Source organism: Triticum dicoccoides, chromosome 7B (genome assembly GCF_002162155.2).
Source record: "Triticum dicoccoides isolate Atlit2015 ecotype Zavitan chromosome 7B, WEW_v2.0, whole genome shotgun sequence".
Classification (NCBI taxonomy): Eukaryota; Viridiplantae; Streptophyta; class Magnoliopsida; order Poales; family Poaceae; genus Triticum; species Triticum dicoccoides.
The window spans coordinates 169,747,222-169,772,125 of record NC_041393.1 but is presented as its reverse complement, the minus strand read 5'-3'; the positions used below and the strand labels follow the sequence as shown (position 1 = coordinate 169,772,125).

Sequence of the window (24,904 nt, the reverse complement as noted above, 5' to 3'; positions counted from 1 at the left end):
CTCTAAGTGTTGGTCCGAACCGAGTAGACTACGGGGCCACCTCGGGGAAACTTGAGGGTTGGTTTTTCTCGTAGGATATCTCATCCGGTGTGCCCTGAGAACGAGATATGTGCAGCTCCTATCGGGATTTGTCGGCACAGTCGGGCGGTCTTGTTGATCTTGTTTTAGCATTATCGAAATATCCTGTAACTGGGATTCCGAGTCTGGTCGGGTTGTTCCAGGAGAAGGAATATCATTCGTTGATCGTGAGAGCTTGTGATGGGCTTAGTTGGGACACTCCTGCAGGGTATAAACTTTCGAGAGCCGTGCCCGCGGTTATGAGGCAGATGGGAATTTGTTAATATCCGGTTGTAGAGAACTTGACACTTGACTTAATTAAAATGCGCCAACCGCGTGTGTAGCCGTGATGGTCTCTTCTCGGCGGAGTCTGGGAAGTGAATATGCTTTGGGTTATGTTTGGACATAAGTAGTTTCAGGATCACTTCTTGATCATTTATACCTTCACGACCGATGTGTAGCTTCTCATCTTACTCTTATTTGCGTATGTTATCCACCATATTTTCTTAGCACTTCCTGCACCTCCACCTCATTACCTTATCCTACCCATAAGCTTAAATAGTCTTGATCCGCGGGTTTTGAGATTGCTGAGTCCTCGTGACTCATAGATACTACCAAAACAGTTGCAGGCGCCGATGATACCGGTGCAGGTGATGCTACCTAACTCAAGTGGGAGTTCGACGAGGACCTTGGCCATTACTACGTGTATTTTCCTGGTGATCAGTAGTGGAGCCCAGTTGGGACGATCGGTGATCTAGCATTTGGGGTTATCTTCTTTTCATTTGGATTTGTCTGTAGCCGGATTATGTGTGTACTCTGAATGATGTATGAATTATATGATCTTTTTGTGAAGTGGCGATTGTAAGCCAACTCTATTTATCCCTTTCTTGTTCATTACATGGGATTGTATAAGATGTCCCTTCTTGCGACAAAACCACAATGCGGTTATGCCTCTAAGTCGTGCCTCGACATGTGGGAGATATAGCCGCATCGTGGGCGTTACAGCAAGCAACTTGGACATGGCTTTGTTTTCAGCGGCACGTGCTCTTCTCTCCACAATGGACGCTTTGCGCAGCCCCTCGTCCTTGAGCAATTGCCTTTTTCTTGCTTCTCCCGTGCATTCTTCTCGGCCAACTCTTTCTTTATCTCCAACGTCTTTGCTAACATCAACTCATTTGATTGCACCAGGGCATCAATCTTGTCCCGCAAGCTTGATGCTTTGTGCTCTCTCTTCATCTTCTCCTTAGCCTTCTTGTCACCATCGGGCTTCTTCAAGTTTCTTGGGCCATCATCATCCTCATCTTCATCCATGTTTGTAAGTGAACCTCTCTCCGGTGGGGATTCTTTGTCAATCAACTTCCACTTTTTGGACTGTTTGAGCAAGTCCCAACGATGCCTAGTTTGAAGAATTTGCCTTCCGAAGCTTTCATGTCTTTGTATCTTTGTTGGGCAATTTTGTCCTACACAATTTAAACAAAGTCAAATGATGCAATCATTTCATATGATGCAATATGATGTGCACAACTTGGGACGTGAGAACGAACTCACATAGTCGGATTCCACGGTTCCACTTAGAGGTGCATTTTGTACTTGTTCCAAGCAACCTGCCCAACGGCTGCAAATAGGCTTGATCACGTCCCAACGTCCTTGGAGTGACCGAAAGGTGCGTGGAGTCCTATTGGAGTACTTTGCCATCATGTGAAAGTATTAATCTTCGATCTTTTTCCAATACCTCTTGGCGGTTTGTGACGTACCCGTGCAAGCATTAAGAGACACCGCACGCCAACCCTTAATCAAGATTTGATCTTTCAAGATCTTGTAGTTCTTTGATCTTTGGCTTTTTCTTGCTTGCGCTTGCTCATATGCCCCCTCATCTATCTCCTCAAATTCTTCTTCACCACCGTGGTCATCCACGTCGCCCTTTGTTTCATTGTAATCGAATGCAACGAACGGGGCTTGATCGATGTCAATGGCGTTGGTGTCCAACAAGTTCATGAACTCCACAGTGGCATTGTTCGAACCATCGCTATAGTAAGCGACAAACAAGTCACGAGCTACCGCAATGGCGAAAAGCAAAGAAAATTGAAGGGACCGAAGAGGCATACCTTCCGGCCATTTCGTCAAACACCTCACTTGCGATGGAAGCAGCGTAGTTGAGCGGCATCGCCAGGGAACCTCTTGCCGGGGCGGAGGGAGTGGGTGAAGGAGCCGGCTTCTTTGTAGCCGGAATCCTCTTCCGCTTTACGCCCAAGACCTTGCCAACCTTCTTTGCCGCCGACCGGGATCACGCAGCGATGTTGGCGCCTGGAGCGTGGGCCTTCCCGGCGAGGGCAGCCGGATTCCCACTATGCACGACCACGTTGCCCTGCCTCTTGCGGGCAGGCGCAGTGGTGCCTTGGGAGACGACGGGGCCAACATGGCCGGTGACGAGATCCGTCGGAGGGGATTGAACGTGTACGACCTCGATGGTGACGGTGGACGGCAAGGAGCCATCCATGACGACGAAGAGCTGCCAGGGAAGAAGCACCAGAGCGGGCGGTGGCGGGGGCAGTGGTGGCAGAGGGGTGGGAGCGGGAACGGTCGCGCGGAAATGTCCCTCGCACCAAATCTCGCTGCGGATAGAGGTCGAGCTGGGATCTGTCTCCCGCCCGTGAATCTAAAGATTGGAGGAGATCTTTTGCCACGTCCTTTAAAATTTTTTAAGGGTCAGATGCGTTTGTGGTGTCTGGTCGGGCAAGATTTTTGCGCCGACCGATATTTTGGCGATTTTGACGGTTATTATGCGGGTCTGCTAGAAAAGCTCTCATAGACTCTTTGGATTTCTCTACACAAGACAAAGGAAAACGTTCCCAACAAAGGAAATGTTCTCCCAGCAAAGAAAATTGAAAATTTACAGAAAAATCCTTCTTCATCCGTGCAACCACTGACAAAATGACGAAAAGAAAAATTCCTTCTTCATCCGTGCTAACCATCGACAGAATGACGAAAAACTTCGAACACCACTTGGTTGAAAACTATAACCACCGAAGAGTGACGAAAAATTTCAAATACCACTCGGTTGAAAACTTTTTGTACGAGTTGATCCCTAATGACGAAAAACTTCGAACACCACCCGGTTGAAAAACTTCTTATACGAGTGTTGATCCCTGCAACCACCAAACACCGGTCGGTTGGAATTTCTGCGTCTTTGAGTGTCTCCTCAATTACAAAACCGTAGCCCGTCGGCAATGAAGCAGACATCATCGATTATAGCAAAAGAAAAGAAAAAGATAATCAGACATCATCACAATAGACCTGTGGTGAAAGATTGTTCGAGTAGAGGGCGATGGAGACGGGTCACGTTTTTCGAAACATCAGATTTATAAGCCTAGAAGATGAAGGATCGAATCGAACCACATTCTATGACGGACTGCCGCTTATTTTGATTCCTCGATTCGCTTACAACCGAGGTTACGCTACTACTACATGCTGTAGTCGGGCCTAGCAAGTAGGAGTAGAAGCTAACTAGGTGCCGGTGACGATGGTGCGCCTCCCGGACCTCTCAGCGGCGTGGTCCCCCTTTTCATCGCGCTCGTCGGAGTGGACCTTGTGCATGCGGTCCACCTTTTTCTCCTCCGCCTCGCGCTTCTTCGCCGGGTCCGTCGTCGTCGCCTTCTGTACCTGCAGCAGCACGCGCGCGCGCACACACACATCGACAGGGCAAGGTTAGCTATAAGCGGAAGTCGCAGCTAGCACACACCTCTGTAGACTGTAGTGTGGCCGGCAATCTGAAAAAAAACAACTCAGCTCGGCGGACGAACCTTCTCGCCGGCGGTGGCCTTCGCCTTATCGATGCCGGCCTTGGCGGAGGAGGCGGCGTCCTGGACCTTGGCTTTGATGGTCGCCATTTGCCTTCACGAATCACGTAGCGCGCGCTCACCGTTTGCTCTGATCACTCGATCTGCTGTCGCTTGCACTCGATCTTGTTGATAGATGCGATAGCTTAGGTAACATGTATGACAGGTGGTACATATATAAAGGGGTGTATTCAAGGCCCAAACAGCCGGACCGTGCGTGGCACAAGGCAGGCCAGCCAGGTGCAGGTAATCGTGGCACCTTGCTCGTGCCTGCTCTTAGTATTCGGACGCGTGTTGGTGCACGTAATGGCTCACCTGCTCTCCTTACATGTTTAGATGGTACGACTTGTACATCTCGCATGCGCGGACGGCGCGCTTTCAGAAAGGATGCATTATGCGTCAGCCGGTGGCGCTCACGGTGTTGGCCATCTCCTTCGTTGTGGTGGTCCGTCTACGGTTGGATGGTCAGATCTTGAGATCCGCTATTTAGTTCTGGTTGTGAGTTGGAAAGACATAGTTCCCGGTGAAAATCGAGTCGATGGCAGGCGATGACGGTGTTCTGCGTCGTTATCTTGATGAAGGCACCGTCGTCACTACTGTTGACCCACTTGTGTTGCTCCGAGGGAAACCTTAGGATCTGGTTTTCCAGATCGGACAATGACGGTACTGTGGTGTCGTTTTCTCTCTTGGGAGCATCGTTTATGGAGCAGAGCTGAAAGACATAGGCAGGAGATGGAGTGGCTTCGTCTTGCACGAAGCTTTCGGTGGAGATGTCAAGTCATGTCTGGTCGACATGTGCTACATTGTGTCATGCCTGGTCAACAGGAGCAACGCATGACAGATCTTTCAGAATCTTCGCGTCTGGATGGACGAGCGCGTAGCGGTGGCGTCGTTGGGCGTCGTAGTGTCGTTGACGGATGAACAAACTGGCAGGGATGATGCAGATCTCTCTCCTGAAGATGGTTCAGCGGTTCGATGATGATGTCGGTGGCTAAAACGTGTGCATGTGATGTACGTTTTAGGTCTGCTACACCGGCCATGGGTTTCGATATGTTATGTGGATGGATCGTTGACGACACCGATTTTAGATATGAGGAATGAGAACACTCCATATTATCGAGTTTTATAAATGTGAGCGATTACTTTGAGTGGTTTGATGTATGTTCTTATTAAACACATGTTGAATCTCTACTATCTAAAAAGAACCTAAGGTTCCTTTTTCCTGCTGACGGGCCGCGTTCTGCCCACCTTCGTTCATCCACGCCATCTTTTTTTCCGGTTGGCAAGTGACGATTCAATTCAATTACCATAATAAAATGGCCCAATGAAGGTCACACCTTCCCTTTAAAAAATTGCAATCATCATAATTATATGCCTAGGCGTCATACCTTTCCTCAAAAATTGCAATCACCATAATTACAAAAATTGGCTCCCGTAGCAACGCACGGGCCCTAGTAATAAATAAAGATGGACATATGCATCGATTGATGCAGAGCCCAGGGGTCTTAACCTTCTTTAAAAAAACGTCAGCCAACCAGACTGCCGTAGGATTTATCAATTTCTCTATCGGAGAGGCCCAAAGGCATGGTCGTTACACTACAAACAATGGATGACCTATTATGAACTACTAGTAGACTGCCCGTGCATTGCCACGGGCCAACAAATGGATTTATAAACAATACTCATTTTACTCCCATGAACAAGCACATTGCACGCAATGTTCAACCACAACACAAACGCTAGTATCTTCCTCTCTATTCCAACATAAATTGCCCTCTCAATCTATTGCCCCTTCTCAGCATGTGGCTTCTATGTCGGTGTTTTGTTGTCTCACTCTACTACATGCGCAATATGGAACACCACCAACAAATAATGAGATACAATGTACCTCACCTTAGTACAAATAATAAGAAAAGGGGACATATGGACATGGAAACATTCTCCCCACCACATATTCATTCACAAACTAACTCTGAATAATGCTCTATTTTCCCCAGGTTCTCCTTCCATCTCCACCTAAGATGTGTCTCCATCACTTTACCTAATAGGGTGACGACGGAGCAGCAATATACATACAACAATCACACAACAAAGTCGCATAGTTGTCATTCATATATTCTTCCACAAGCCCTTCCACTTAAACTCTTTTGGCCATTGCTGCTCCGTCGTCACCCTATTCTAAATCTGTCTATGTTACCATCCGGGTCCAAATACACCCAAATTTTTCTCCAAGTCTATCAATTTTGTCTTATCAAGTTTGTACTTTCGGCCTCAGAATTTTCATTGTTCGGAATGACGAGGGTTTTCCGAGTTCACTTCTCTGAAAGAGAACACAACACATATTGATACAGATTCATGATGAACAAGACTTATGTAACACCCCAAAAATTTAACCGTGTTTTAATTATTTAAAATTTTGCCAGGAGTTTAAAATTTTTGACTTCTGGATTTTTTTTCTGTTAACCTTTCTTTTTTGAGGAGTTTTACCCAAGTGGAAACTTTCCAAAAATGTATTGGATTTCTATGCTCTCTCAATATAACAATTTTTTTAATCAGTAGAATTTTATTTATTAAATCATATCTTCCTGAGCATTATTCCCTAAAATGACTTTCATCAGTTTTGGAGCTCTTTTTGAACTACCACCATTTGATAAATTTAACTAAAATTCCAACCAAAATTTGGAGATGTCATGTGATGTTTCTAAATCACTTTTATGCAAAAATATATTTCATTCATTGCATATTTTGAGTTCTACACCTATTTTTCAAATCTGGTCCAGTGGGCATTTTTGCACTACAGCCTATTTAAATATTTCTTTAAAGCCTCCACCAAAATTATGGGATGTCAGTGGTAGCATGCCATCCAACTTTATGCAAAAACCTAGTGATGTTCTTTGGAAAAATTGAGTGAATCAACCTCTTTTTCATTCTGGTCCAGCCTTGTGTTTTCTACTGCAACCCTAGTCATTTTTGCTCTAGTGACCTTGTGCTTTCACCTGCTTGTAGTCAACCCTACAAAACCCCTAAGTCCAGGAGCATGCACCCTTTGGGACATTTTTGGTTCATGTAATGATGCCATTTACTCCCTGTCCAGAATTGAAATTTTGCAAAACTTGCACTAGCAAGTTTCTTCATTTGTCAAACTAACCTCACCACCCTCTCTTTCATCTAAAGAGACCCCACTCTGAGAGATTTGGCCACTCCAAGAAATGCCTAGAAGCCCCTGGCATTTTGACAAACACCTTATGGGCATGATCCATTTTGACATGATCTTTGTTTTGCACTGAGGCCTTGCACCTCTGGGAACAATAACTTGTCCACTAAGCCTCTAGATGACTTTGGCCTAGGTCTGTTAAACCCCAACCTCATCCGAGACCTATAGCATGCCCTAGCATTCTGTCGAGCACGTCCCGTGCGTGCTCTGGGCGCGCCCAGAGCGCGCGTTTTGCACGTGCCGCGACCGAGCCGCCGCGTCTCGCCCCGCACCCATTCTGGTCCTTGGCTGACCGCAGCCAGCACGCCACGTCCCCTTCTGCTCCCCACGAGCACCGCAGCCCTCGCCACGTCTCCGGCAAGCCAGTAGCTAGCCGCCACTGTCGCCCGACAGCCCCTACGCTGGTCGGCGCCGCCCGAGCCACGCCCGCTCGCCAGCTCGCCCTTGGAGCAGTACCCACTCGTCCGCTAGCTCCTGCCGCCATTACCAGCCCCGCCACGATGCCCTGCAAGCTACAGAACGGCGGTCGCCGACAAGCTCATCCACGGCCGCCGCGAACCGACTTGGGAGCGCTATAAAAGGAAGCCCCTCGAACTCCTCCAAGCACACAAGCAGCCTCAGACCGTCCCCCTAGTGCCCCGTTGCCATCAATTGAAGAGGAGAAGGCCATCTTCAACCTCTCCGGCCAGTTCGACCGCCGCCTTGTTCCGGTTCACCCGGGCGCCACCAGGGCCTCCCCCACCCTTACATCACCACCACTCGGCTCCACATCGTCTTGAGGAGCCGTCCAGACCCCAAGCGACGATGGAGCATCACCCTAGCCCGAACCCCCAAATCCACCGAAGCTTTCCTCCGCCGCAGAGCTCACCGCCGGCGATTTCCTCCACCTCTGACGACCCTACGACCACCGGGAGGACCGCCGCTGATCCGTGGATCCATCCCCGTCCTTAGCTCCCTGCGAGGAACCGCCGTTCACCGGCGACGGTCGCCGGAGTCCCGCCTCTGCTCGGGCAGAAGAAGCAGAGGGAGTGGAGACCAATCAAACATGACTAGTGGGCCCCCTGGACCCACTGTCAGTGACTCCCCGCGCAGTCCACGCGGGCATAAGTGGAAACGTAATTCCAAAGTACGTGTTCGACGTGTACATTTCGAAACGTTTTCTTTTTCTGTTTTATTAGAAAAACAGAATATTGACTAAACTTTGACTGGCTATAACTTTTTAAATATAACTCCAAATGAATTGATTCTTTTTCCTACCTCTCCAAAATTTAATCTAGTTTATTTTAAGATTTATTTGAAAAAATTTCAAAGCTGCTTTTTGTGCTGTTTTGAAATTGTGTGTTAATTCAAATATATTTTAAATAGGATTTTTTTTGAAGAGAGGAGAAAGCTTTCAAGAGTTTTGGAATGCACCTTGCCTCCCCACGACTTAAAGGCAAGCATTCTGAACCCTGGCATAATATTGTGTGCGTTGTTTGAACACGGTGACAACACCACCCTACACAGGCATACGTCATTTTATGTGATGATGTGTTCCTCCTCATGAGCGCATATTAATGATTTTCATGCTAATGGAGTTGATATGGTTGTGATGGAAATCACCGTCATATGCCTTTCATGCATACCGGAAGGGAAGCCGGGAAGGCCTCTGACTTGGGTAGACACAGTCTTGTTCCCAGTCGTCTGTCAAGATGGTCGTGTCCGGTATGGCATGAGGGGGTATGTCGCGTGGTGTTTCTATCTGTTGGTTGAAGTATATATATTGTTATGATAATCATGCAGGGAATATTTAAACCTCCTGAATCGGCCATAGATCGAGTCTTGTTCCGGTAACCCCCCATACTTGTTTCGTACTGCCACTTGTCCCTGCCATAGGTAGGGTACGGTTCGGTAAATTGTCAACCCCTTTCCTAGCACACACCGTACAGAGAGGCCATGGTGGAAGATATCAGAGGCATCCGGTAGGCATGCCACCTGGTCCGGGAGCATGGGTGTTTCGGTTGTAGCCGAAGGGGTAGCTCCCCTAACTTGCGCGCGGTATAAATTTTGTGATCCCATGTTACGTCGAGGTTGTAGCCTCCCCACTTAGAGTTTTGCTTAACGGGTGTCGTGGGTGATTCCAGACACCGGTAAGTTAGGCTGGTGTGTGCGGATAGGTGTGTTTCCAATTAAAAGGCCGTAGACAGAATTAGTCCCGATGGACTAATGGAATCCGTTACTCGTGGGTAAAGAGTACACCCTCTGCAGAGATTAAAACCTATTCGAATAGCCGTGTCCATGGTTAAGGATTACAGTCTGGGATAGGTCAAGTGTCGGTCTTAGTGTCGGTCTTCGGAGGAGAAAACTGCTAAACCAGAATATGGATCGTGTTTGGTGACTTATGATAATTATGGTTATTATGGACTAACCCCTTTATAATATTTGAAGTATTGAGTATCCCTGGAACGGTTTTACCTCCTGGATATTCACTGTGATTATTTATTTTATAAGCCCTTTATGTGGCGTCACTGAGACGCCTGACTGTGGCATTTATTTTTATAAACCCTTTATGTGGTGTCGCTGAGACGCCCGACTGTGGCATTTATTTTATAAGCCCTTTATGTGGTGTCGCTGAGACGCCCGACTGTGGCATTTATTTTATAAGCCCTTTATGTGGTGTCGCTGAGACGCCCGACTGTGGCATTTATTTTATAACCCCTTTATGTGGTGTCGCTGAGACGCCCAACTGTGGCATACTTGTTATTTATTTTATAAGCCCTTTATGTGGTGTCGCTCAGACACCCGACTGAGGCATTTTTATCACTACTATGTTATTGCATATCCATAAATAACTTGCTTACATGCATCAGAGATTTTACTATTTTTGTGACTGACGTCATGATCATAAAATATTTCAGTACAGAATTATCGTTGTTATATTATACCCGTGTTCATAATGTTTGCGAGTACATTCAAAAGTACTCACTGGCTTGTCCCTGGCTATTGTCTTGGCCAGATTTCTTGCGCGGAGAGGAGCGACCGTGATGACAGCCCCGGAACCTAAGCAATGGTGATAGCAGCCTCGCGAAGATAAGAGTTATCCTGGTCAGCTGTTCCTGTGGGAAATGGAGTCCCATAGACGCCGATGATCCACAAACCGCTTCCGCCATCAACCACTAGAAACCAAGTTGTTGTACTCACAGGCCAGAATGGTCTTGTACTACATTTTTTGCTTTTTGCTTGGAATTTCTATATCAAGTTGGTGCCTCATCAGCTAACAGTAATCCTGGGGCTGGTGAGCACAAGGGCCATTTTCTGGAAGTTAATACCCGGAAAACCGGTCGCCACAAACTTGGTATCAGAGCCAGGCTGACCATTGGCTAATCCTATCTTAGCCAGGTCGAAAAACCTAGGTAAACCAACCCATCAGACCTTAACCAAACCCCGGCCAAGCTTCTCGTGCAAGATAGCCACACAGTGAGCCTGGCACCTTTTTACAGTCGGTGCCCAACCTATCATCTTAGCCTATCAATCACGCGCCAGTGATCGACACCCAATATGTCCCTTCTGCAAGCGTGCGAAGGAAGACTCCATCCCCTTTTCTATAAAAAGGGCACGCTAGCCCCAACCCAGCACAGCACATCCTCTACCCCAAACCGAGCCATAATGCCTAGCCCCGTAGTGCACAATGAGACCAGAGCAACCAACCTTGGAGGTTTAGTGACCATACTCGCAAACCTCACCCGTTGTGCTATGCGTTAGAAGAGCCCCCAGAATATGTTGTGTAGCAAGGACCCATGAGCGGTGAGGACCATCAATTCTGGGCCACTATACACGTCTACGGTAGGGGTCTGTCGCCAGAACGTCCCTACAGGTTCACCGGAAGGACAACTTCCTTCGAGCCACAAGCCATCCAGCTAGCTGCCCGAGAGGCTATAGTTCAACTCCGGCAGTTGTCGCCCAGAGTTAACTGTCGATCGTTCTACTACTACCCCAGGCGTGAAGGGTATGGTAGACCACCCCAAGTTGCCAACGGAGACCACGAGACAGATCCTGCATTGTTGCACGTAGTGCGTTATGTAGATGCACTAGAGGCACTATTCGATCAAATCACCATTGATCTGATCGCAGCTCGTGGAGAGCTGGTTCGCCGAGCCCCAGCAAGCAGGAAAGACGAGCCCGACATCGACAACCCAGTCGTGCTATTCGGACACCCGATCGAGACTCTAAGGTCAGCCCCAGCCATCAACCAAGGTGCTTTGATGACCCCAGAAGTGCTTCGTCGCCTTTTGGGAGCACACTCCAACGGGATTGTGGCCAACAATCCCCGCGATGGTCATCATCGCCACCCCAACCCTGCAGCCCCTCTACCACCTTCAGCTAATTCCGACAGTGAGACCCGTGGAGAAGCCTCGACATCCACAAGGCACGCCCGTTTGGATGTAAACGAGGTAGACTAAGTCACCCGAGTAGTGCCGAGTCTCAGTGTATCCTCACTTTGTAATCGGGTGACCTTGTAAACAAACGCAGTCTATTGTTGTGCCTCTGTTTTAATAGTAGCCCTTGCATAATTGTGTCAGCCTGCAGTTGCATTTTTTATTTCAGGCACAACTACCAAAACCAACCCCGACGACACCCACAGTAACACGTCCCCTTTTTGAGATATGTGTATACCCCGACCCTTGGAGATGATCTGGCAAATTTATTAGCTTTCACCACGGTAAATAACCCAGCCCGGATGCTATATAAGAAGGCCACCTCGTGACCTTACCCAGCACCCCTCACCTCGTGCACCACCCTCAAAATCATTTCTTGCCATGCCGAGCCCTAGTATTTATCTGACAACCCCAGATGCAACCCCGGGTAGCTTTGTCAAAATATTGTGGGACTTTACCTGCAGTACCATGGTTTCTACCCAGCCACCCCAGTACGAGCTGTTCAAATCGAGAATCACCCCTTCCACCTTGAAATATTGGGCAGCAGTACACATCCCTCCCGTAGACTCCAACCAAGACCCAAGGAAGGTCTCCTTCGTGGGGAGATCTATGCCAACCCCACACATGGCCATAGAAGCTGCTGCGTACGAAGCGATTGCTCGTCTTCGATTCACGGTACCCTATGCCAGCGAACGGGGGTATTATTACTTTCCGAGCCGTGCAGCACCCGGAGGAGTAACATCTTTTCCTGGTGGACGATTTGAGAGAGACCCAGTACTGGCCAACCTTGTCCAGTACATCATCGCTCAAGAACGTTTGAACCAACGAGTAATGGATTATCTCCAGAGTCTCGCTGATTTGAATCCTCAGATTGCCATTGGTAGACCACTGAGGCCCGACCAGGAGAGACACATACATCGACTGGTCAATCCACTTCCTCCGATTGAAGAAGAGTGTGTCCAAGTACCAGAGACGTTTTCTCGGGACCCCGTCCAGCTACCGTTTTCATTTTAGACGTCACTGCTGTGTTTATTATTGCAATATTTATTATTGCGTTGTAACTTATGCATGGTACCCCGAGTTTGTATGACGAGTCAATTATTTGGTTTCTACTAACATGAGTAGTTCTCATTGTGATTTTTTTAACCATTGTCCCCGCAAAAAAATCCTGGAGTGAAATTTCTTTTCCCTGAGTTGCTCACCTATCTTCTCACGTCATGGATTATTTTTATTCACGCAGCACCACGGCAGACCCACAACCACTCGGACTCTTACACTGCTTGCAAAGACACGTAACCGTGTTGCATCTCACCGATTCCCTCCCTAAGCACACCTCAGCCTCCAAAGGAGAGATTAGCGGAAAATCATCCGGAGACTAATCACCTCCGGCACACCGACAACAGTTAACACCCGGCATCACACCTAGTCCTCGTGATCACTGCCACCGCGGAGATCCAGCACCCGAGCGGCAGCATCACGTCGATCATCGAGGATCGTCGCGCATAGGAGCACGGAGAGCCCCAGCACTGCCGCCAGCCCTCAGCACACCAGGATCACGTACCAGTCCGGCACCGCCTCCGCTATTAGAGCCTCGTCTCGAGATCCTGTAAGCAGTAATGGAGGAGGAGGAGGAGGAGAAATGAAGCCAGGTGCGAAGAAGAAGAAGGAGCACCACAGTCGTTTTATAGCTCGAGATCGGTGTACGGTGGGCGAAGTTCACCAGCGCTGCTCGTCGCCCGATCGCCGGTGTTCGGAGGCGAATCTGCGAGCAGTGCCGACAGTGCACTGGCCCGCGAAGTGAGTGCACGCTGCACCGGCAGCAAACACGCCGCGCACTATCGCAGTACGGCCTAGATGCCCTACGCGCTAGATGTCGCCGGTGGAGAAAGCACGGGAAAGCGCGTGGGAGAGAGGAAGAAGAGAGAGCCAGAGGAAGAAGAAGAGACTGACAATGGGCCCTGGGTCCACTTGTCAGCCAGAGGGAGCTCTGTGCTCTCGGGTACGACCAGCGTATTTTTTTGAATTTAGATTTTGTTCTAATTTTACTGCGTCCAACGTAGGAATCACTCGTTTTTCCTAAACGTGGATTTCTCCACACAACGCCAGTGTCCCACACTGTAGTTTTACACCACTTATTGCCCTCTCACTTTAGCCGCATTTTACCGTTTAAGTAAAGTAATCGTTTTGACCTGGTAAAAGTTTTATTTTCAAAAACAATCCTTAGCAAATCTCGAGGACGAGATTTTTTTAAGGGGGGTAGTATTTCTAACACCCCAAAACTTTAACCGGGTTTTAATTATTTAAAATTTTGCCAGGAGTTTAAAATTTTTGACTTTTTTTTCTGTTAACCTTTCTTTTTTGAGGAGTTTTACCCAAGTGGAAACTTTCCAAAAATGTATTGGATTTTTATGCTCTCTCAATATAACAATTTTTTAATCAGTAGAATTTTATTTATTGAATCATATCTTCCTGAGCATTATTCCTTAAAATGACTTTCATCAGTTTTGGAGCTCTTTTTGAACGACCACCATTTGATAAATTTAACTAAAATTCCAACCAAAATTTGGAGATGTCATGTGATGTTTCTAAATCACTTTTATGCAAAAATATATTTCATTCATTGCATATTTTGAGTTCTACACCTATTTTTCAAATCTGGTCCACTGGGCATTTTTGCACTACAGCCTATTTAAATATTTCTTTAAAGCCTCCACCAAAATTATGGGATGTCAGTGGTAGCATGTCATCCAACTTTATACAAAAACCTAGTGATGTTCTTTGGAAAAATTGAGTGAATCAACCTCTTTTTCATTCTGGTCCAGCCTTGTGTTTTCTACTGCAACCCTAGTCAATTTTGCTCTAGTGACCTTGTGCTTTCACCTGCTTGTAGTCAACCCTACAAAACCCCTAAGTCCAGGAGCATGCACCCTTTGGGACATTTTTGGTTCATGTAATGATGCCATTTACTCCCTGTCCAGAATTGAAATTTTGCAAAACTAGCACTAGCAAGTTTCTTCATTTGTCAAACTAACCTCACCACCCTCTCTTTCATCTAAAGAGACCCCACTCTGGGAGATTTGGCCACTCCAAGAAATGCCTAGAAGCCCCTGGCATTTTGACAAACACCTTGTGGGCATGATCCATTTTGACATGATCTTTGTTTTGCACTGAGGCCTTGCACCTCTAGGAACAATAACTTGTCCACTAAGCCTCTAGATGACTTTGGCCTAGGTCTGTTAAACCCCAACCTCATCCGAGACCTATAGCATGCCCTAGCATTCTGTCGAGCACGTCCCGTGCGTGCTCTGGGCGCGCCCAGAGCGCGCGTTTTGCACGTGCCGCGACTGAGCCGCCGCGTCTCGCCCCGCACCCACTCTGGTCCTTGGCCGACCGCAGCCAGCACGCCACGTCCCCTTCTGCTCCCCATGAGCACCGCAGCCCTTGCCACGTCTCCGGCAAGCCAGCAGCTAGCCGCCACTGCCGCTCGACAGCCCCTGCACTGGTCGGCGCTGCCCGAGCCACGCCCGCTCGCCAGCTCGCCCTTGGAGCAGTACCCGCTCATCCGCTAGCTCCTGCCGCCATCCCCAGCCCCGCCACGATGCCCTGCAAGCTACAGAACAGCGGTCGCCGATGAGCTCATCCACGACCGCTGCGAACCGACTTGGGAGCGCTATAAAAGGAAGCCCCTCGAGCTCCTCCGAGCACACAAGCAGCCTCACACCATCCCCCTAGTGCCCCGTTGCCATCAATTGAAGAGGAGAAGGCTATCTTCAACCTCTCCGGCCAGTTCGGCCGCCGCCTCGTTCCGGTTCACCCCGGCGCCACCAGGGCCTCCCCCACCCTTCCATCACCACCACTCGGCTCCACATCGTCTTGCGGAGCCGCCCAGACCCCAAGCGACGATGGAGCATCACCCTAGCCCGAACCCCCAAATCCACTGAAGCTTTCCTCCGCCGCAGAGCTCATCGCCGGCGATTTCCTCCACCTCCGACGACCCTAAGACCACCGGGAGGACCGCCGCTGATCCGCGGATCCATCCCTGTCCTCGGCTCCCCGCGAGGAACCGTCGTTCGCCGGCGACGGTCACCGGAGTCCCGCCTCTGCTTGGGCAGAAGAAGCAGAGGGAGGGGAGACCAGTCAAACATGACTAGTGGGCCCCCTGGACCCACTTTCAGCGACTCCCCGTGCAGTCCACGCGGGCATAAGTGGAAACGTAATTCCAAAGTACGTGTTCGACGTGTACATTTCGAAATGTTTTCTTTTTTGTTTTATTTAAAAAAACAGAATATTGACTAAACTTTGACTCGCTATAACTTTTTATATATAACTCCAAATGAATTGATACTTTTTCCTACCTCTCCAAAATTTAATCTAGTTTATTTTAAGATTTATTTGAAAAAATTTCAAAACAAATTTTTGTGCTGTTTTGAAATTGTGTGTTAATTCAAATATATTTTAAATAGGATTTTTTTTAAGAGAGGAGAAAGCTTTCAAGAGTTTTGGAATGCACCTTGCCTCCCCACGACTTAAAGGCAAGCATTCTGAACCCTGGCATAATATTGTGTGCGTTGTTTGAACACGGTGACAACACCACCCTACGCAGGCATACGTCATTTTATGTGATGATGTGTTCCTCCTCATGAGTGCATATTAATGATTTTCATGCTAATGGAGTCGATATGTTTGTGATGGAAATCACCGTCATATGCCTTTCATGCATACCGGAAGGGAAGCCGGGAAGGCCTCCGTCTTGGATAGACACGGTCTTGTTCCTAGTCCTCTGTCAAGACGGTCGTGTCCGGTATGGCATGAGGGGGTATGTCGCGTGGTGTTTCTATCTGTTGGTTGAAGTATATATATTGTTATGCTAATCATGCAGGGAATATTTAAACCTCCTGAGTCGACCATAGATCGAGTCTTGTTCCGGTAACCCCCCATACTTGTTTCGTACTGCCACTTGTCCCTGCCATAGGTAGGGTACGGTTCAGTAAATTGTCAACCCCTTTCCTAGCACACACCGTATAGAGAGGCCATGGTGGAAGATACCGGAGGCATCGGGTAGGCATGCCACCTGGTCCGAGAGCATGGGTGTTTCGGTTGTAGCCGAAGGGGTAGCTCCCCTAACTTGTGCGCGGTATAAATTTTGTGATCCCATGTTACGTCGAGGTTGTAGCCTCCCCACTTGTGCTTAACGGGTGTCGTGGGTGATTCCAGACACCGGTAAGTTAGGCTGGTGTGTGCGGATAGGTGTGTTTCCAATCAAAAGGCCATAGACGGAATTAGTCCCGATGGACTAATGGAATCCGTTACTCGTGGGTAAAGAGTACACCCTCTGCTGAGATTAAAACCTATTCGAATAGCCGTGTCCATGGTTAAGGATTACGTCTGGGATAGGTCAAGTGTCGGTCTTAGTGTCGGTCTTCGGAGGAGAAAACTGCTAAACCAGAACATGGATCATGATTGGTGACTTATGATAATTATGGTTATTATGGACTAACCCCTTTATAATATTTGAAGTATTGAGTATCCCTGAAACGGTTTTACCTCCTGGATATTCACTGTGATTATTTATTTTATAAGCCCTTTATGTGGCATCGCTGAGACGCCCGACTGTGGCATTTATTTTTATAAACACTTTATGTGGTGTCGCTGAGATGCCCAACTGTGGCATTTATTTTATAAGCCCTTTATGTGGTGTCGCTGAGACGCCCGACTGTGGCATTTATTTTATAAGCCCTTTATGTGGTGTCGCTGAGACGCCCGACTGTGGCATTTATTTTATAAGCCCTTTATGTGGTGTCATTGAGACGCCCGACTGTGGCATGCTTGTTATTTATTTTATAAGCCCTTTATGTAGTGTCGCTCAGACACCAGACTGAGGCATTTTTATCACTACTATGTTATTGCATATCCAGAAATAACTTACTTACATGCATCATAAATTTTACTATTTTTGTGACTGACGTCATGATCATAAAATATTTCAGTACAGAATTATCGTTGTTATATTATACCCGTGTTCATAATGTTTGCGAGTACATTCAAAAGTACTCACTGGCTTGTCCCTGGCTATTGTCTTGGCCAGATTTCTTGCGCGGAGAGGAGCGACCGTGATGACAGCCCCGGAACCTAAGCAATGGTGATAGCAGCCTCACGAAGATAGGAGTTATCCTGGTCAGCTGTTCCTGTGGGAAATGGAGTCCCATAGACGCCGATGATCCACAAACCGCTTCCGCCATCAACCACTAGAAACCAAGTTGTTGTACTCACAGGCCAGAATGGTCTTGTACTACATATTTTGCTTGTTGCTTGGAATTTCTATATCAAGTTGGTGCCTCATCAGCTAACAGGAATCCTGGGGCTGGTGAGCACAAGGGCCATTTTCTGGAAGTTAATACCTGGAAAACTGGTCGCCACAAACTTGGTATCAGAGCCAGGCTGACTATTGGCTAATCCTATCTTAGCCAGGTCGAAAAACCTAGGTAAACCAACCCATCAGACCTTAACCAAACCCCGGCCAAGCTTCTCGTGCAAGATAGCCACACAGTGAGCCTGGCACCTTTTTACAGTCGGTGCCCAACCTATCATCTTAGCCTATCAATCACGCGCCAGTGACCGACGCCCAATATGTCCCATCCACAAGCGTGCGAAAGAAGACTCCGTCCCCTTTTCTATAAAAAGGGCATGCTAGCCCCAACCCAGCACAACACATCCTCTACCCCAAACCGAGCCATAATGCCTGGCCCCGTAGTGCACAATGAGACCACAGCAACCAACCTTGGAGGTTTTGTGACCATACTCGCAAACCTCACCCGTCGTGCCTATGCGTTAGAAGAGCCCCCAGAATATGTTGTGTACCAAGGACCCATGAGCGGTGAGGACCGTCAATTCTGGGCCACTGTACACGTCTATGGTAGGGGTCTGTCGCCAGAACGCCCCTACAGGTTCACCGGAAGGACAACTTCCTTCGAGCCACAAGCCATCCAGCTAGCTGCCCAAGAGGCTATACTTCAACTCCGGCAGTTGTCGCCCAGAGTTAACTGTCAATCGTTCTACTACTACCCCAGGCGTGAAGGGTATGGTAGACCACCTCAAGTTGCCAACGGAGACCACGAGACAGATCCTGCATTGTTGCACGTAGTGCGTTATGTAGATGCACTAGAGGCACTGTTCGATCAAATCACCATTGATCTGATCGCAGCTCGTGGAGAGCTGGTTCGCCGAGCCCCGGCAAGCAGGAAAGACGAGCCCGACACTGACAACCCAGTCGTGCTATTCGGACACCCGATCGAGACCCTAAGGTCAGCCCCAGCCATCAACCAAGGTGCTTTGATGACCCCACAAGTGCTTCGTCGCCTTTTGGGAGCACACTCCAACGGGATTGTGGCCAACAATCCCCGCGATGGTCATCATCGCCACCCCGACCCTGCAGCCCCTCTACCACCTCCAGCTAATTCCGACAGTGAGACCCGTGGAGAAGCCTCGACATCCACAAGGCACGCCCGTTTGGATGTAAACGAGGTAGACTAAGTCACCCGAGTAGTGCCGAGTCTCAGTGTATCCTCGCTTTGTAATCGTGTGACCTTGTAAACAAACGCAGTCTGTTGTTGTGCCTCTGTTTTAATAGTAGCCCTTGCATAATTGTGTTAGCATGCAGTTGCATTTTTATTTCAAGCACAAGTACCAAAACCAACCCCGACGACACCCACAGTAACACGTCCCCTTTTTGAGATATGTGTATACCCCGACCCTTGGAGATGATCTGGCAAATTTATTACCTTTCACCACGGTAAATAACCCAGCCTGGATGTTATATAAGAAGGCCACCTCGTGACCTTACCCAGCACCCCTCACCTCGTGCACCACCCTCAAAATCATTTCTTGCCATGCCGAGCCCTAGTATTTATCTGACAACCCCAGATGCAACCCCGGGTAGCTTTGTCAAAATATTGTGGGACTTTACCTGCAGTACCATGGGTTCTACCCAGCCACCCCAGTACGAGTTGTTCAAATCGAGAATCACCCCTTCCACCTCGAAATATTGGGCAGCAGTACACATCCCTCCCGTAGACTCCAAACAAGACCCAACGGAGGTCTCCTTCGTGGGGAGATCTATGCCAACCCCACACATGGCCATAGAAGCTGCTGCGTACGAAGCGATTGCTCGTCTTCGATTCGCGGTACCCTATGCCAGCGAACGAGGGTATTATTACTTTTCGAGCCATGCAGCACCTGGAGGAGTAACATCTTTTCCTGGTGGACGATTTGAGAGAGACCCAGTACTGGCCAACCTTGTCCAGTACATCATCGCTCAAGAACGTTTGAACCAACGAGTAATGGATTATCTCCAGAGTCTCGCTGATTTGAATCCTCAGATTGCCATCGGCAGACCACTGAGGCCCGACCAGGAGAGACACATACATCGACTGGTCAATCCACTTCCTCCGATTGAAGAGGAGTGTGTCCAAGTACCAGAGACGTTTTTTCGGGACCCCGTCTAGCTACCGTTTTCATTTTAGATGTCACTGATGTGTTTATTATTGCAATATTTATTATTGCGTTGTAACTTATGCATGGTACCCCGAGTTTCTATGACGAGTCGATTATTTGGTTTCTACTAATATGAGTAGTTTTCCTTGTGATTTTTTTTAACCATTGTCCCCGCAAAAAAAAATCCTGGAGTGAAATTTCTTTTCCCTGAGTTGCTGCATCACCTATCTTCTCACGTCATGGATTATTTTTATTCACACAGCACCACGGTAGCAGACCCACAACCACTCGGACTCTTACACTGCTTGCAAAGACACGTAACCGTGTTGCATCTCACCGATTCCCTCCCTAAGCACACCTCAGCCTCCAAAGGAGAGATTAGCAGAAAATCATCCGGATACTAATCACCTCTGGCACACCGACAACAGTTAACACCCGGCATCACACCTAGTCCTCGTGATCACTGCCACCGCGGAGATCCAGCACCCGAGCGGCAGCATCACGTCGATCATCGAGGATCGTCGCGCATAGGAGCACGGAGAGCCCCAGCACTGCCGCCAGCCCTCAGCACACCAGGATCACGTACCAGTCCGGCACCGCCTCCGCTATTAGAGCCTCGTCTCGAGATCCTGTAAGCAGTAATGGAGGAGGAGGAGGAGGAGAAATGAAGCCAGGTGCGAAGAAGAAGAAGGAGCACCACAGTCGTTTTATAGCTCGAGATCGGTGTACGATGGGCGAAGTCCACAAGCGCCGCTCGTCGCCCGATCGCCGGTGTTCAGAGGCGAATCCGCGAGCAGTGCCGATAGTGCACTGGCCCGCGAAGTGAGTGCATGTTGCACTGGCAGCAAACACGCCGCGCACTATCGCAGTACGGCCTAGATGCCCTACGCGCTAGACGTCGCCGGTGGAGAAAGCGCGGGAAAGCGCGTGGGAGAGAGGAAGAAGAGAGAGCCAGAGGAAGAAGGAGAGACTGACAATGGGCCCTGGGTCCACCTATCAGCCAGAGGGAGCACTGTGCTCTCGGGTACGACCAGCGTATTTTTTTTGAATTTAGATTTTGTTCTAATTTTACTGCGTCCAACGTAGGAATCACTCGTTTTTCCTAAACGTGGATTTCTCCACACAACGCCAGTGTCCCACACTGTAGTTTTACACCACTTATTGCCCTCTCACTTTAGCCGCATTTTACCGTTTAAGTAAAGTAATCGTTTTGACCTGGTAAAAGTTTTATTTTCAAAAACAATCCTTAGAAAATCTCGAGGATGAGATTTTTTTTAATGGGGGTAGTATTTGTAACACCCCAAAAATTTAACCCGGTTTTAATTATTTAAAATTTTGCCAGGAGTTTAAATTTTTTGACTTCTGGATTTTTTTTCTGTTAACCTTTCTTTTTTGAGGAGTTTTACCCAAGTGGAAACTTTCCAAAAATGTATTGAATTTCTATGCTCTCTCAATATAACAATTTTTTTAATCAGTAGAATTTTATTTATTGAATCATATCTTCCTGAGCATTATTCCTTAAAATGACTTTCATCAGTTTTGGACCTCTTTTTGAACTACCACCATTTGATAATTTTAACTTAAATTCCAACCAAAATTTGGAGATGTCATGTGATGTTTCTAAATCACTTTTATGCAAAAATATATTTCACTCATTGCATATTTTGAGTTCTACACCTATTTTTCAAATCTGGTCCAATGGGCATTTTTGCACTACAGCCTATTTAAATATTTATTTAAAGCCTCCACCAAAATTATGGGATGTCAGTGGTAGCATGCCATCCAACTTTATGCAAAAACCTAGTGATGTTCTTTGCAAAAAATGAGTGAATCAACCTCTTTTTCATTCTGGTCCAGCCTTGTGTTTTCTACTGCAACCGTAGTCATTTTTGCTCTAGTGACCTTGTGCTTTCACTTGCTTGTAGTCAACCCTACAAAACCCCTAAGTCCAGGAGCATGCACCCTTTGAGACATTTTTGGTTCATGTAATGATGCCATTTACTCCCTGTCCAGAATTGAAATTTTGCAAAACTTGCACTAGCAAGTTTCTTCATTTGTCAAACTAACCTCACCACCCTCTCTTTCATCTAAAGAGACCCCACTCTGGGAGATTTGGCCACTCCAAGAAATGCCTAGAAGCCCCTGGCATTTTGACAAACACCTTGTGGGCATGATCCATTTTGACATGATCTTTGTTTTGCACTGAGGCCTTGCACCTCTGGGAATAATAACTTGTCCACTAAGCCTCTAGATGACTTTGGCCTAGGTCTATTAAACCGCAACCTCATCCGAGACCTATAGCATGCCCTAGCATTCTGTTGAGCACGTCCCGTGCATGCTCTGGGCGCGCCTAGAGCGCGCGTTTTGCACGTGCCGCGACTGAGCCGCCGCGTCTCGCCCCGCACCCACTCTGGTCCTTGGCCGACCGCAGCCAGCACGCCACGTCCCTTTCTGCTCCCCATGAGCACTGCAGCCCTCGCCATGTCTCCGGCAAGCCAGCAGCTAGCCGCCACTGCCGCCTGACAGCCCCTACACAGGTCGGCGCCGCCCGATACACGCCCGCTCGCCAGCTCGCCCTTGGAGCAGTACCCGCTCGTCCGCTAGCTCCTGCCGCCATCCCCAGCCCCGCCACGATGCCCTGCAAGCTATAGAACGGCGGTCGCCGACGAGCTCATCCACGGCCGCCGCGAACCGACTTGGGAGCGCTATAAAAGGAAGCTCCTCGAGCTCCTCCGAGCACACAAGCAGCCTCACACCGTCCCCCTAGTGCCCCGTTGCCATCAATTGAAGAGTAAAAGGCCATCTTCAACCTCTCCGGCCAGTTCGGCCACCGCCTCGTTCCGGTTCACCCCGGCGCCACCAGGGCCTCCCCCACCCTTCCATCACCACCACTCGGCTCCACATCGTCTTGCGAAGCCGCCCAGACCCCAAGCGACGATGGAGCATCGCCCTAGCCCGAACCCCCAAATCCACCGAAGCTTTCCTCCGCTGCAGAGCTCACCGCCGGCGATTTCCTCCACCTCCGACGACCCTACGACCACCGGGAGGACCGCCGCTGATCCACGAATCCATCCCTGTCCTCAGCTCCCCGCGAGGAACCGCCGTTCGCCGGCGACGGTCGCCGGAGTCCCGCCTCTGCTCGGGCAGAAGAAGCAGAGGGAGGGGAGACCAGTCAAACATGACTAGTGGGCCCCCTGAACCCACTGTTAGTGACTCCCCGCGCAATCCACGCGGGCATAAGTGGAAACGTAATTCCAAAGTACGTGTTCGACGTGTACATTTCGAAACATTTTCTTTTTCTATTTTATTTAAAAAAACAGAATATTGACTAAACTTTGACTGGCTATAACTTTTTAAATATAACAACAATTGAATTGATTCTTTTTCCTACCTCTCTAAAATTTAATCTAGTTTATTTTAAGATTTATTTGAAAAAATTTCAAAACAACTTTTTGTGCTGTTTTCAAATTGTGTGTTAATTCAAATAGATTTTAAATAGGATTTTTTTTGAAGAGAGGAGAAAGCTTTCAAGAGTTTTGGAATGCACCTTGCCTCCCCACGACTTAAAGGCAAGCATTCTGAACCCTGGCATAATATTGTGTGCGTTGTTTGAACACGGTGACAACACCACCCTACGCAGGCATACGTCATTTTATGTGATGATGTGTTCCTCCTCATGAGTGCATATTAATGATTTTCATGCTAATGGAGTTGATATGGTTGTGATGGAAATCACCGTCATATGCCTTTCATGCATACCGGAAGGGAAGCCGGGAAGGCCTCTGTCTTGGATAGACACGGTCTTGTTCCTAGTCCTCTGTCAAGACGGTCGTGTCCGGTATGGCATGAGGGGGTATGTCGCGTGGTGTTTCTATCTGTTGGTTGAAGTATATATATTGTTATGCTAATCATGCAGGGAATATTTAAACCTCCTGAGTCGACCATAGATCGAGTCTTGTTCCGGTAACCCCCATACTTGTTTCGTACTGCCACTTGTCCCTGCCATAGGTAGGGTACGGTTCAGTAAATTGTCAACCCCTTTCCTAGCACACACCGTACAGAGAGGCCATGGTGGAAGATACCGGAGGCATCCGGTAGGCATGCCACCTGGTCCGGGAGCATGGGTGTTTCGGTTGTAGCCGAAGGGGTAGCTCCCCTAACTTGCGCGCGGTATAAATTTTGTGATCCCATGTTACGTCGAGGTTGTAGCCTCCCCACTTAGAGTTTTGCTTAACGGGTGTCGTGGGTGATTCCAGACACCGGTAAGTTAGGCTGGTGTGTGCGGATAGGTGTGTTTCAAATTAAAAGGCCGTAGATGGAATTAGTCCCGATGGACTAATGGAATCCGTTACTCGTGGGTAAAGAGTACACCCTCTGTAGAGATTAAAACCTATTCGAATAGCCGTGTCCATGGTTAAGGATTACAGTCTGGGATAGGTCAAGTGTCGGTCTTAGTGTCGGTCTTCGAAGGAGAAAACTGCTAAACAAGAACATGGATCGTGATTGGTGACTTATGATAATTATGATTATTATGGACTAACCCCTTTATAATATTTGAAGTATTGAGTATCCCTGGAACGGTTTTACCTCCTGGATATTCACTGTGATTATTTATTTTATAAGCCCTTTATGTGGCGTCGCTGAGACGCCCGACTATGGCATTTATTTTTATAAACCTTTTATGTGGTGTCGCTGAGACGCCCGACTATGGCATTTATTTTATAATCCCTTTATGTGGTGTCGCTGAGATGCCTGACTGTGGCATTTATTTTATAATCCCTTTATGTGGTGTCGCTGAGACGCCCGACTGTGGCATTTATTTTATAAGCCCTTTATGTGGTGTCGCTGAGACGCCCGACTGTGGCATGCTTGTTATTTATTTTATAAGCCCT

At 48.2% G+C, this 24,904-nt stretch overlaps 1 protein-coding gene across 1 annotated transcript; it reads right to left on the bottom strand.

The window, feature by feature from the left end:
• Positions 1–2,993: 2,993 nt before the first annotated feature.
• Positions 2,994–4,052, bottom strand: LOC119340803 (protein LE25-like). The gene is made up of 2 exons (XM_037612712.1): positions 3,858–4,052; positions 2,994–3,717 (listed from the first exon to the last, which is right to left on the bottom strand). The coding sequence occupies exons 1-2, from the start codon at positions 3,942–3,944 to the stop codon at positions 3,562–3,564; spliced, it is 243 nt and encodes an 80-aa protein (XP_037468609.1). The 5' UTR covers positions 3,945–4,052; the 3' UTR covers positions 2,994–3,561.
• Positions 4,053–24,904: the final 20,852 nt, after the last annotated feature.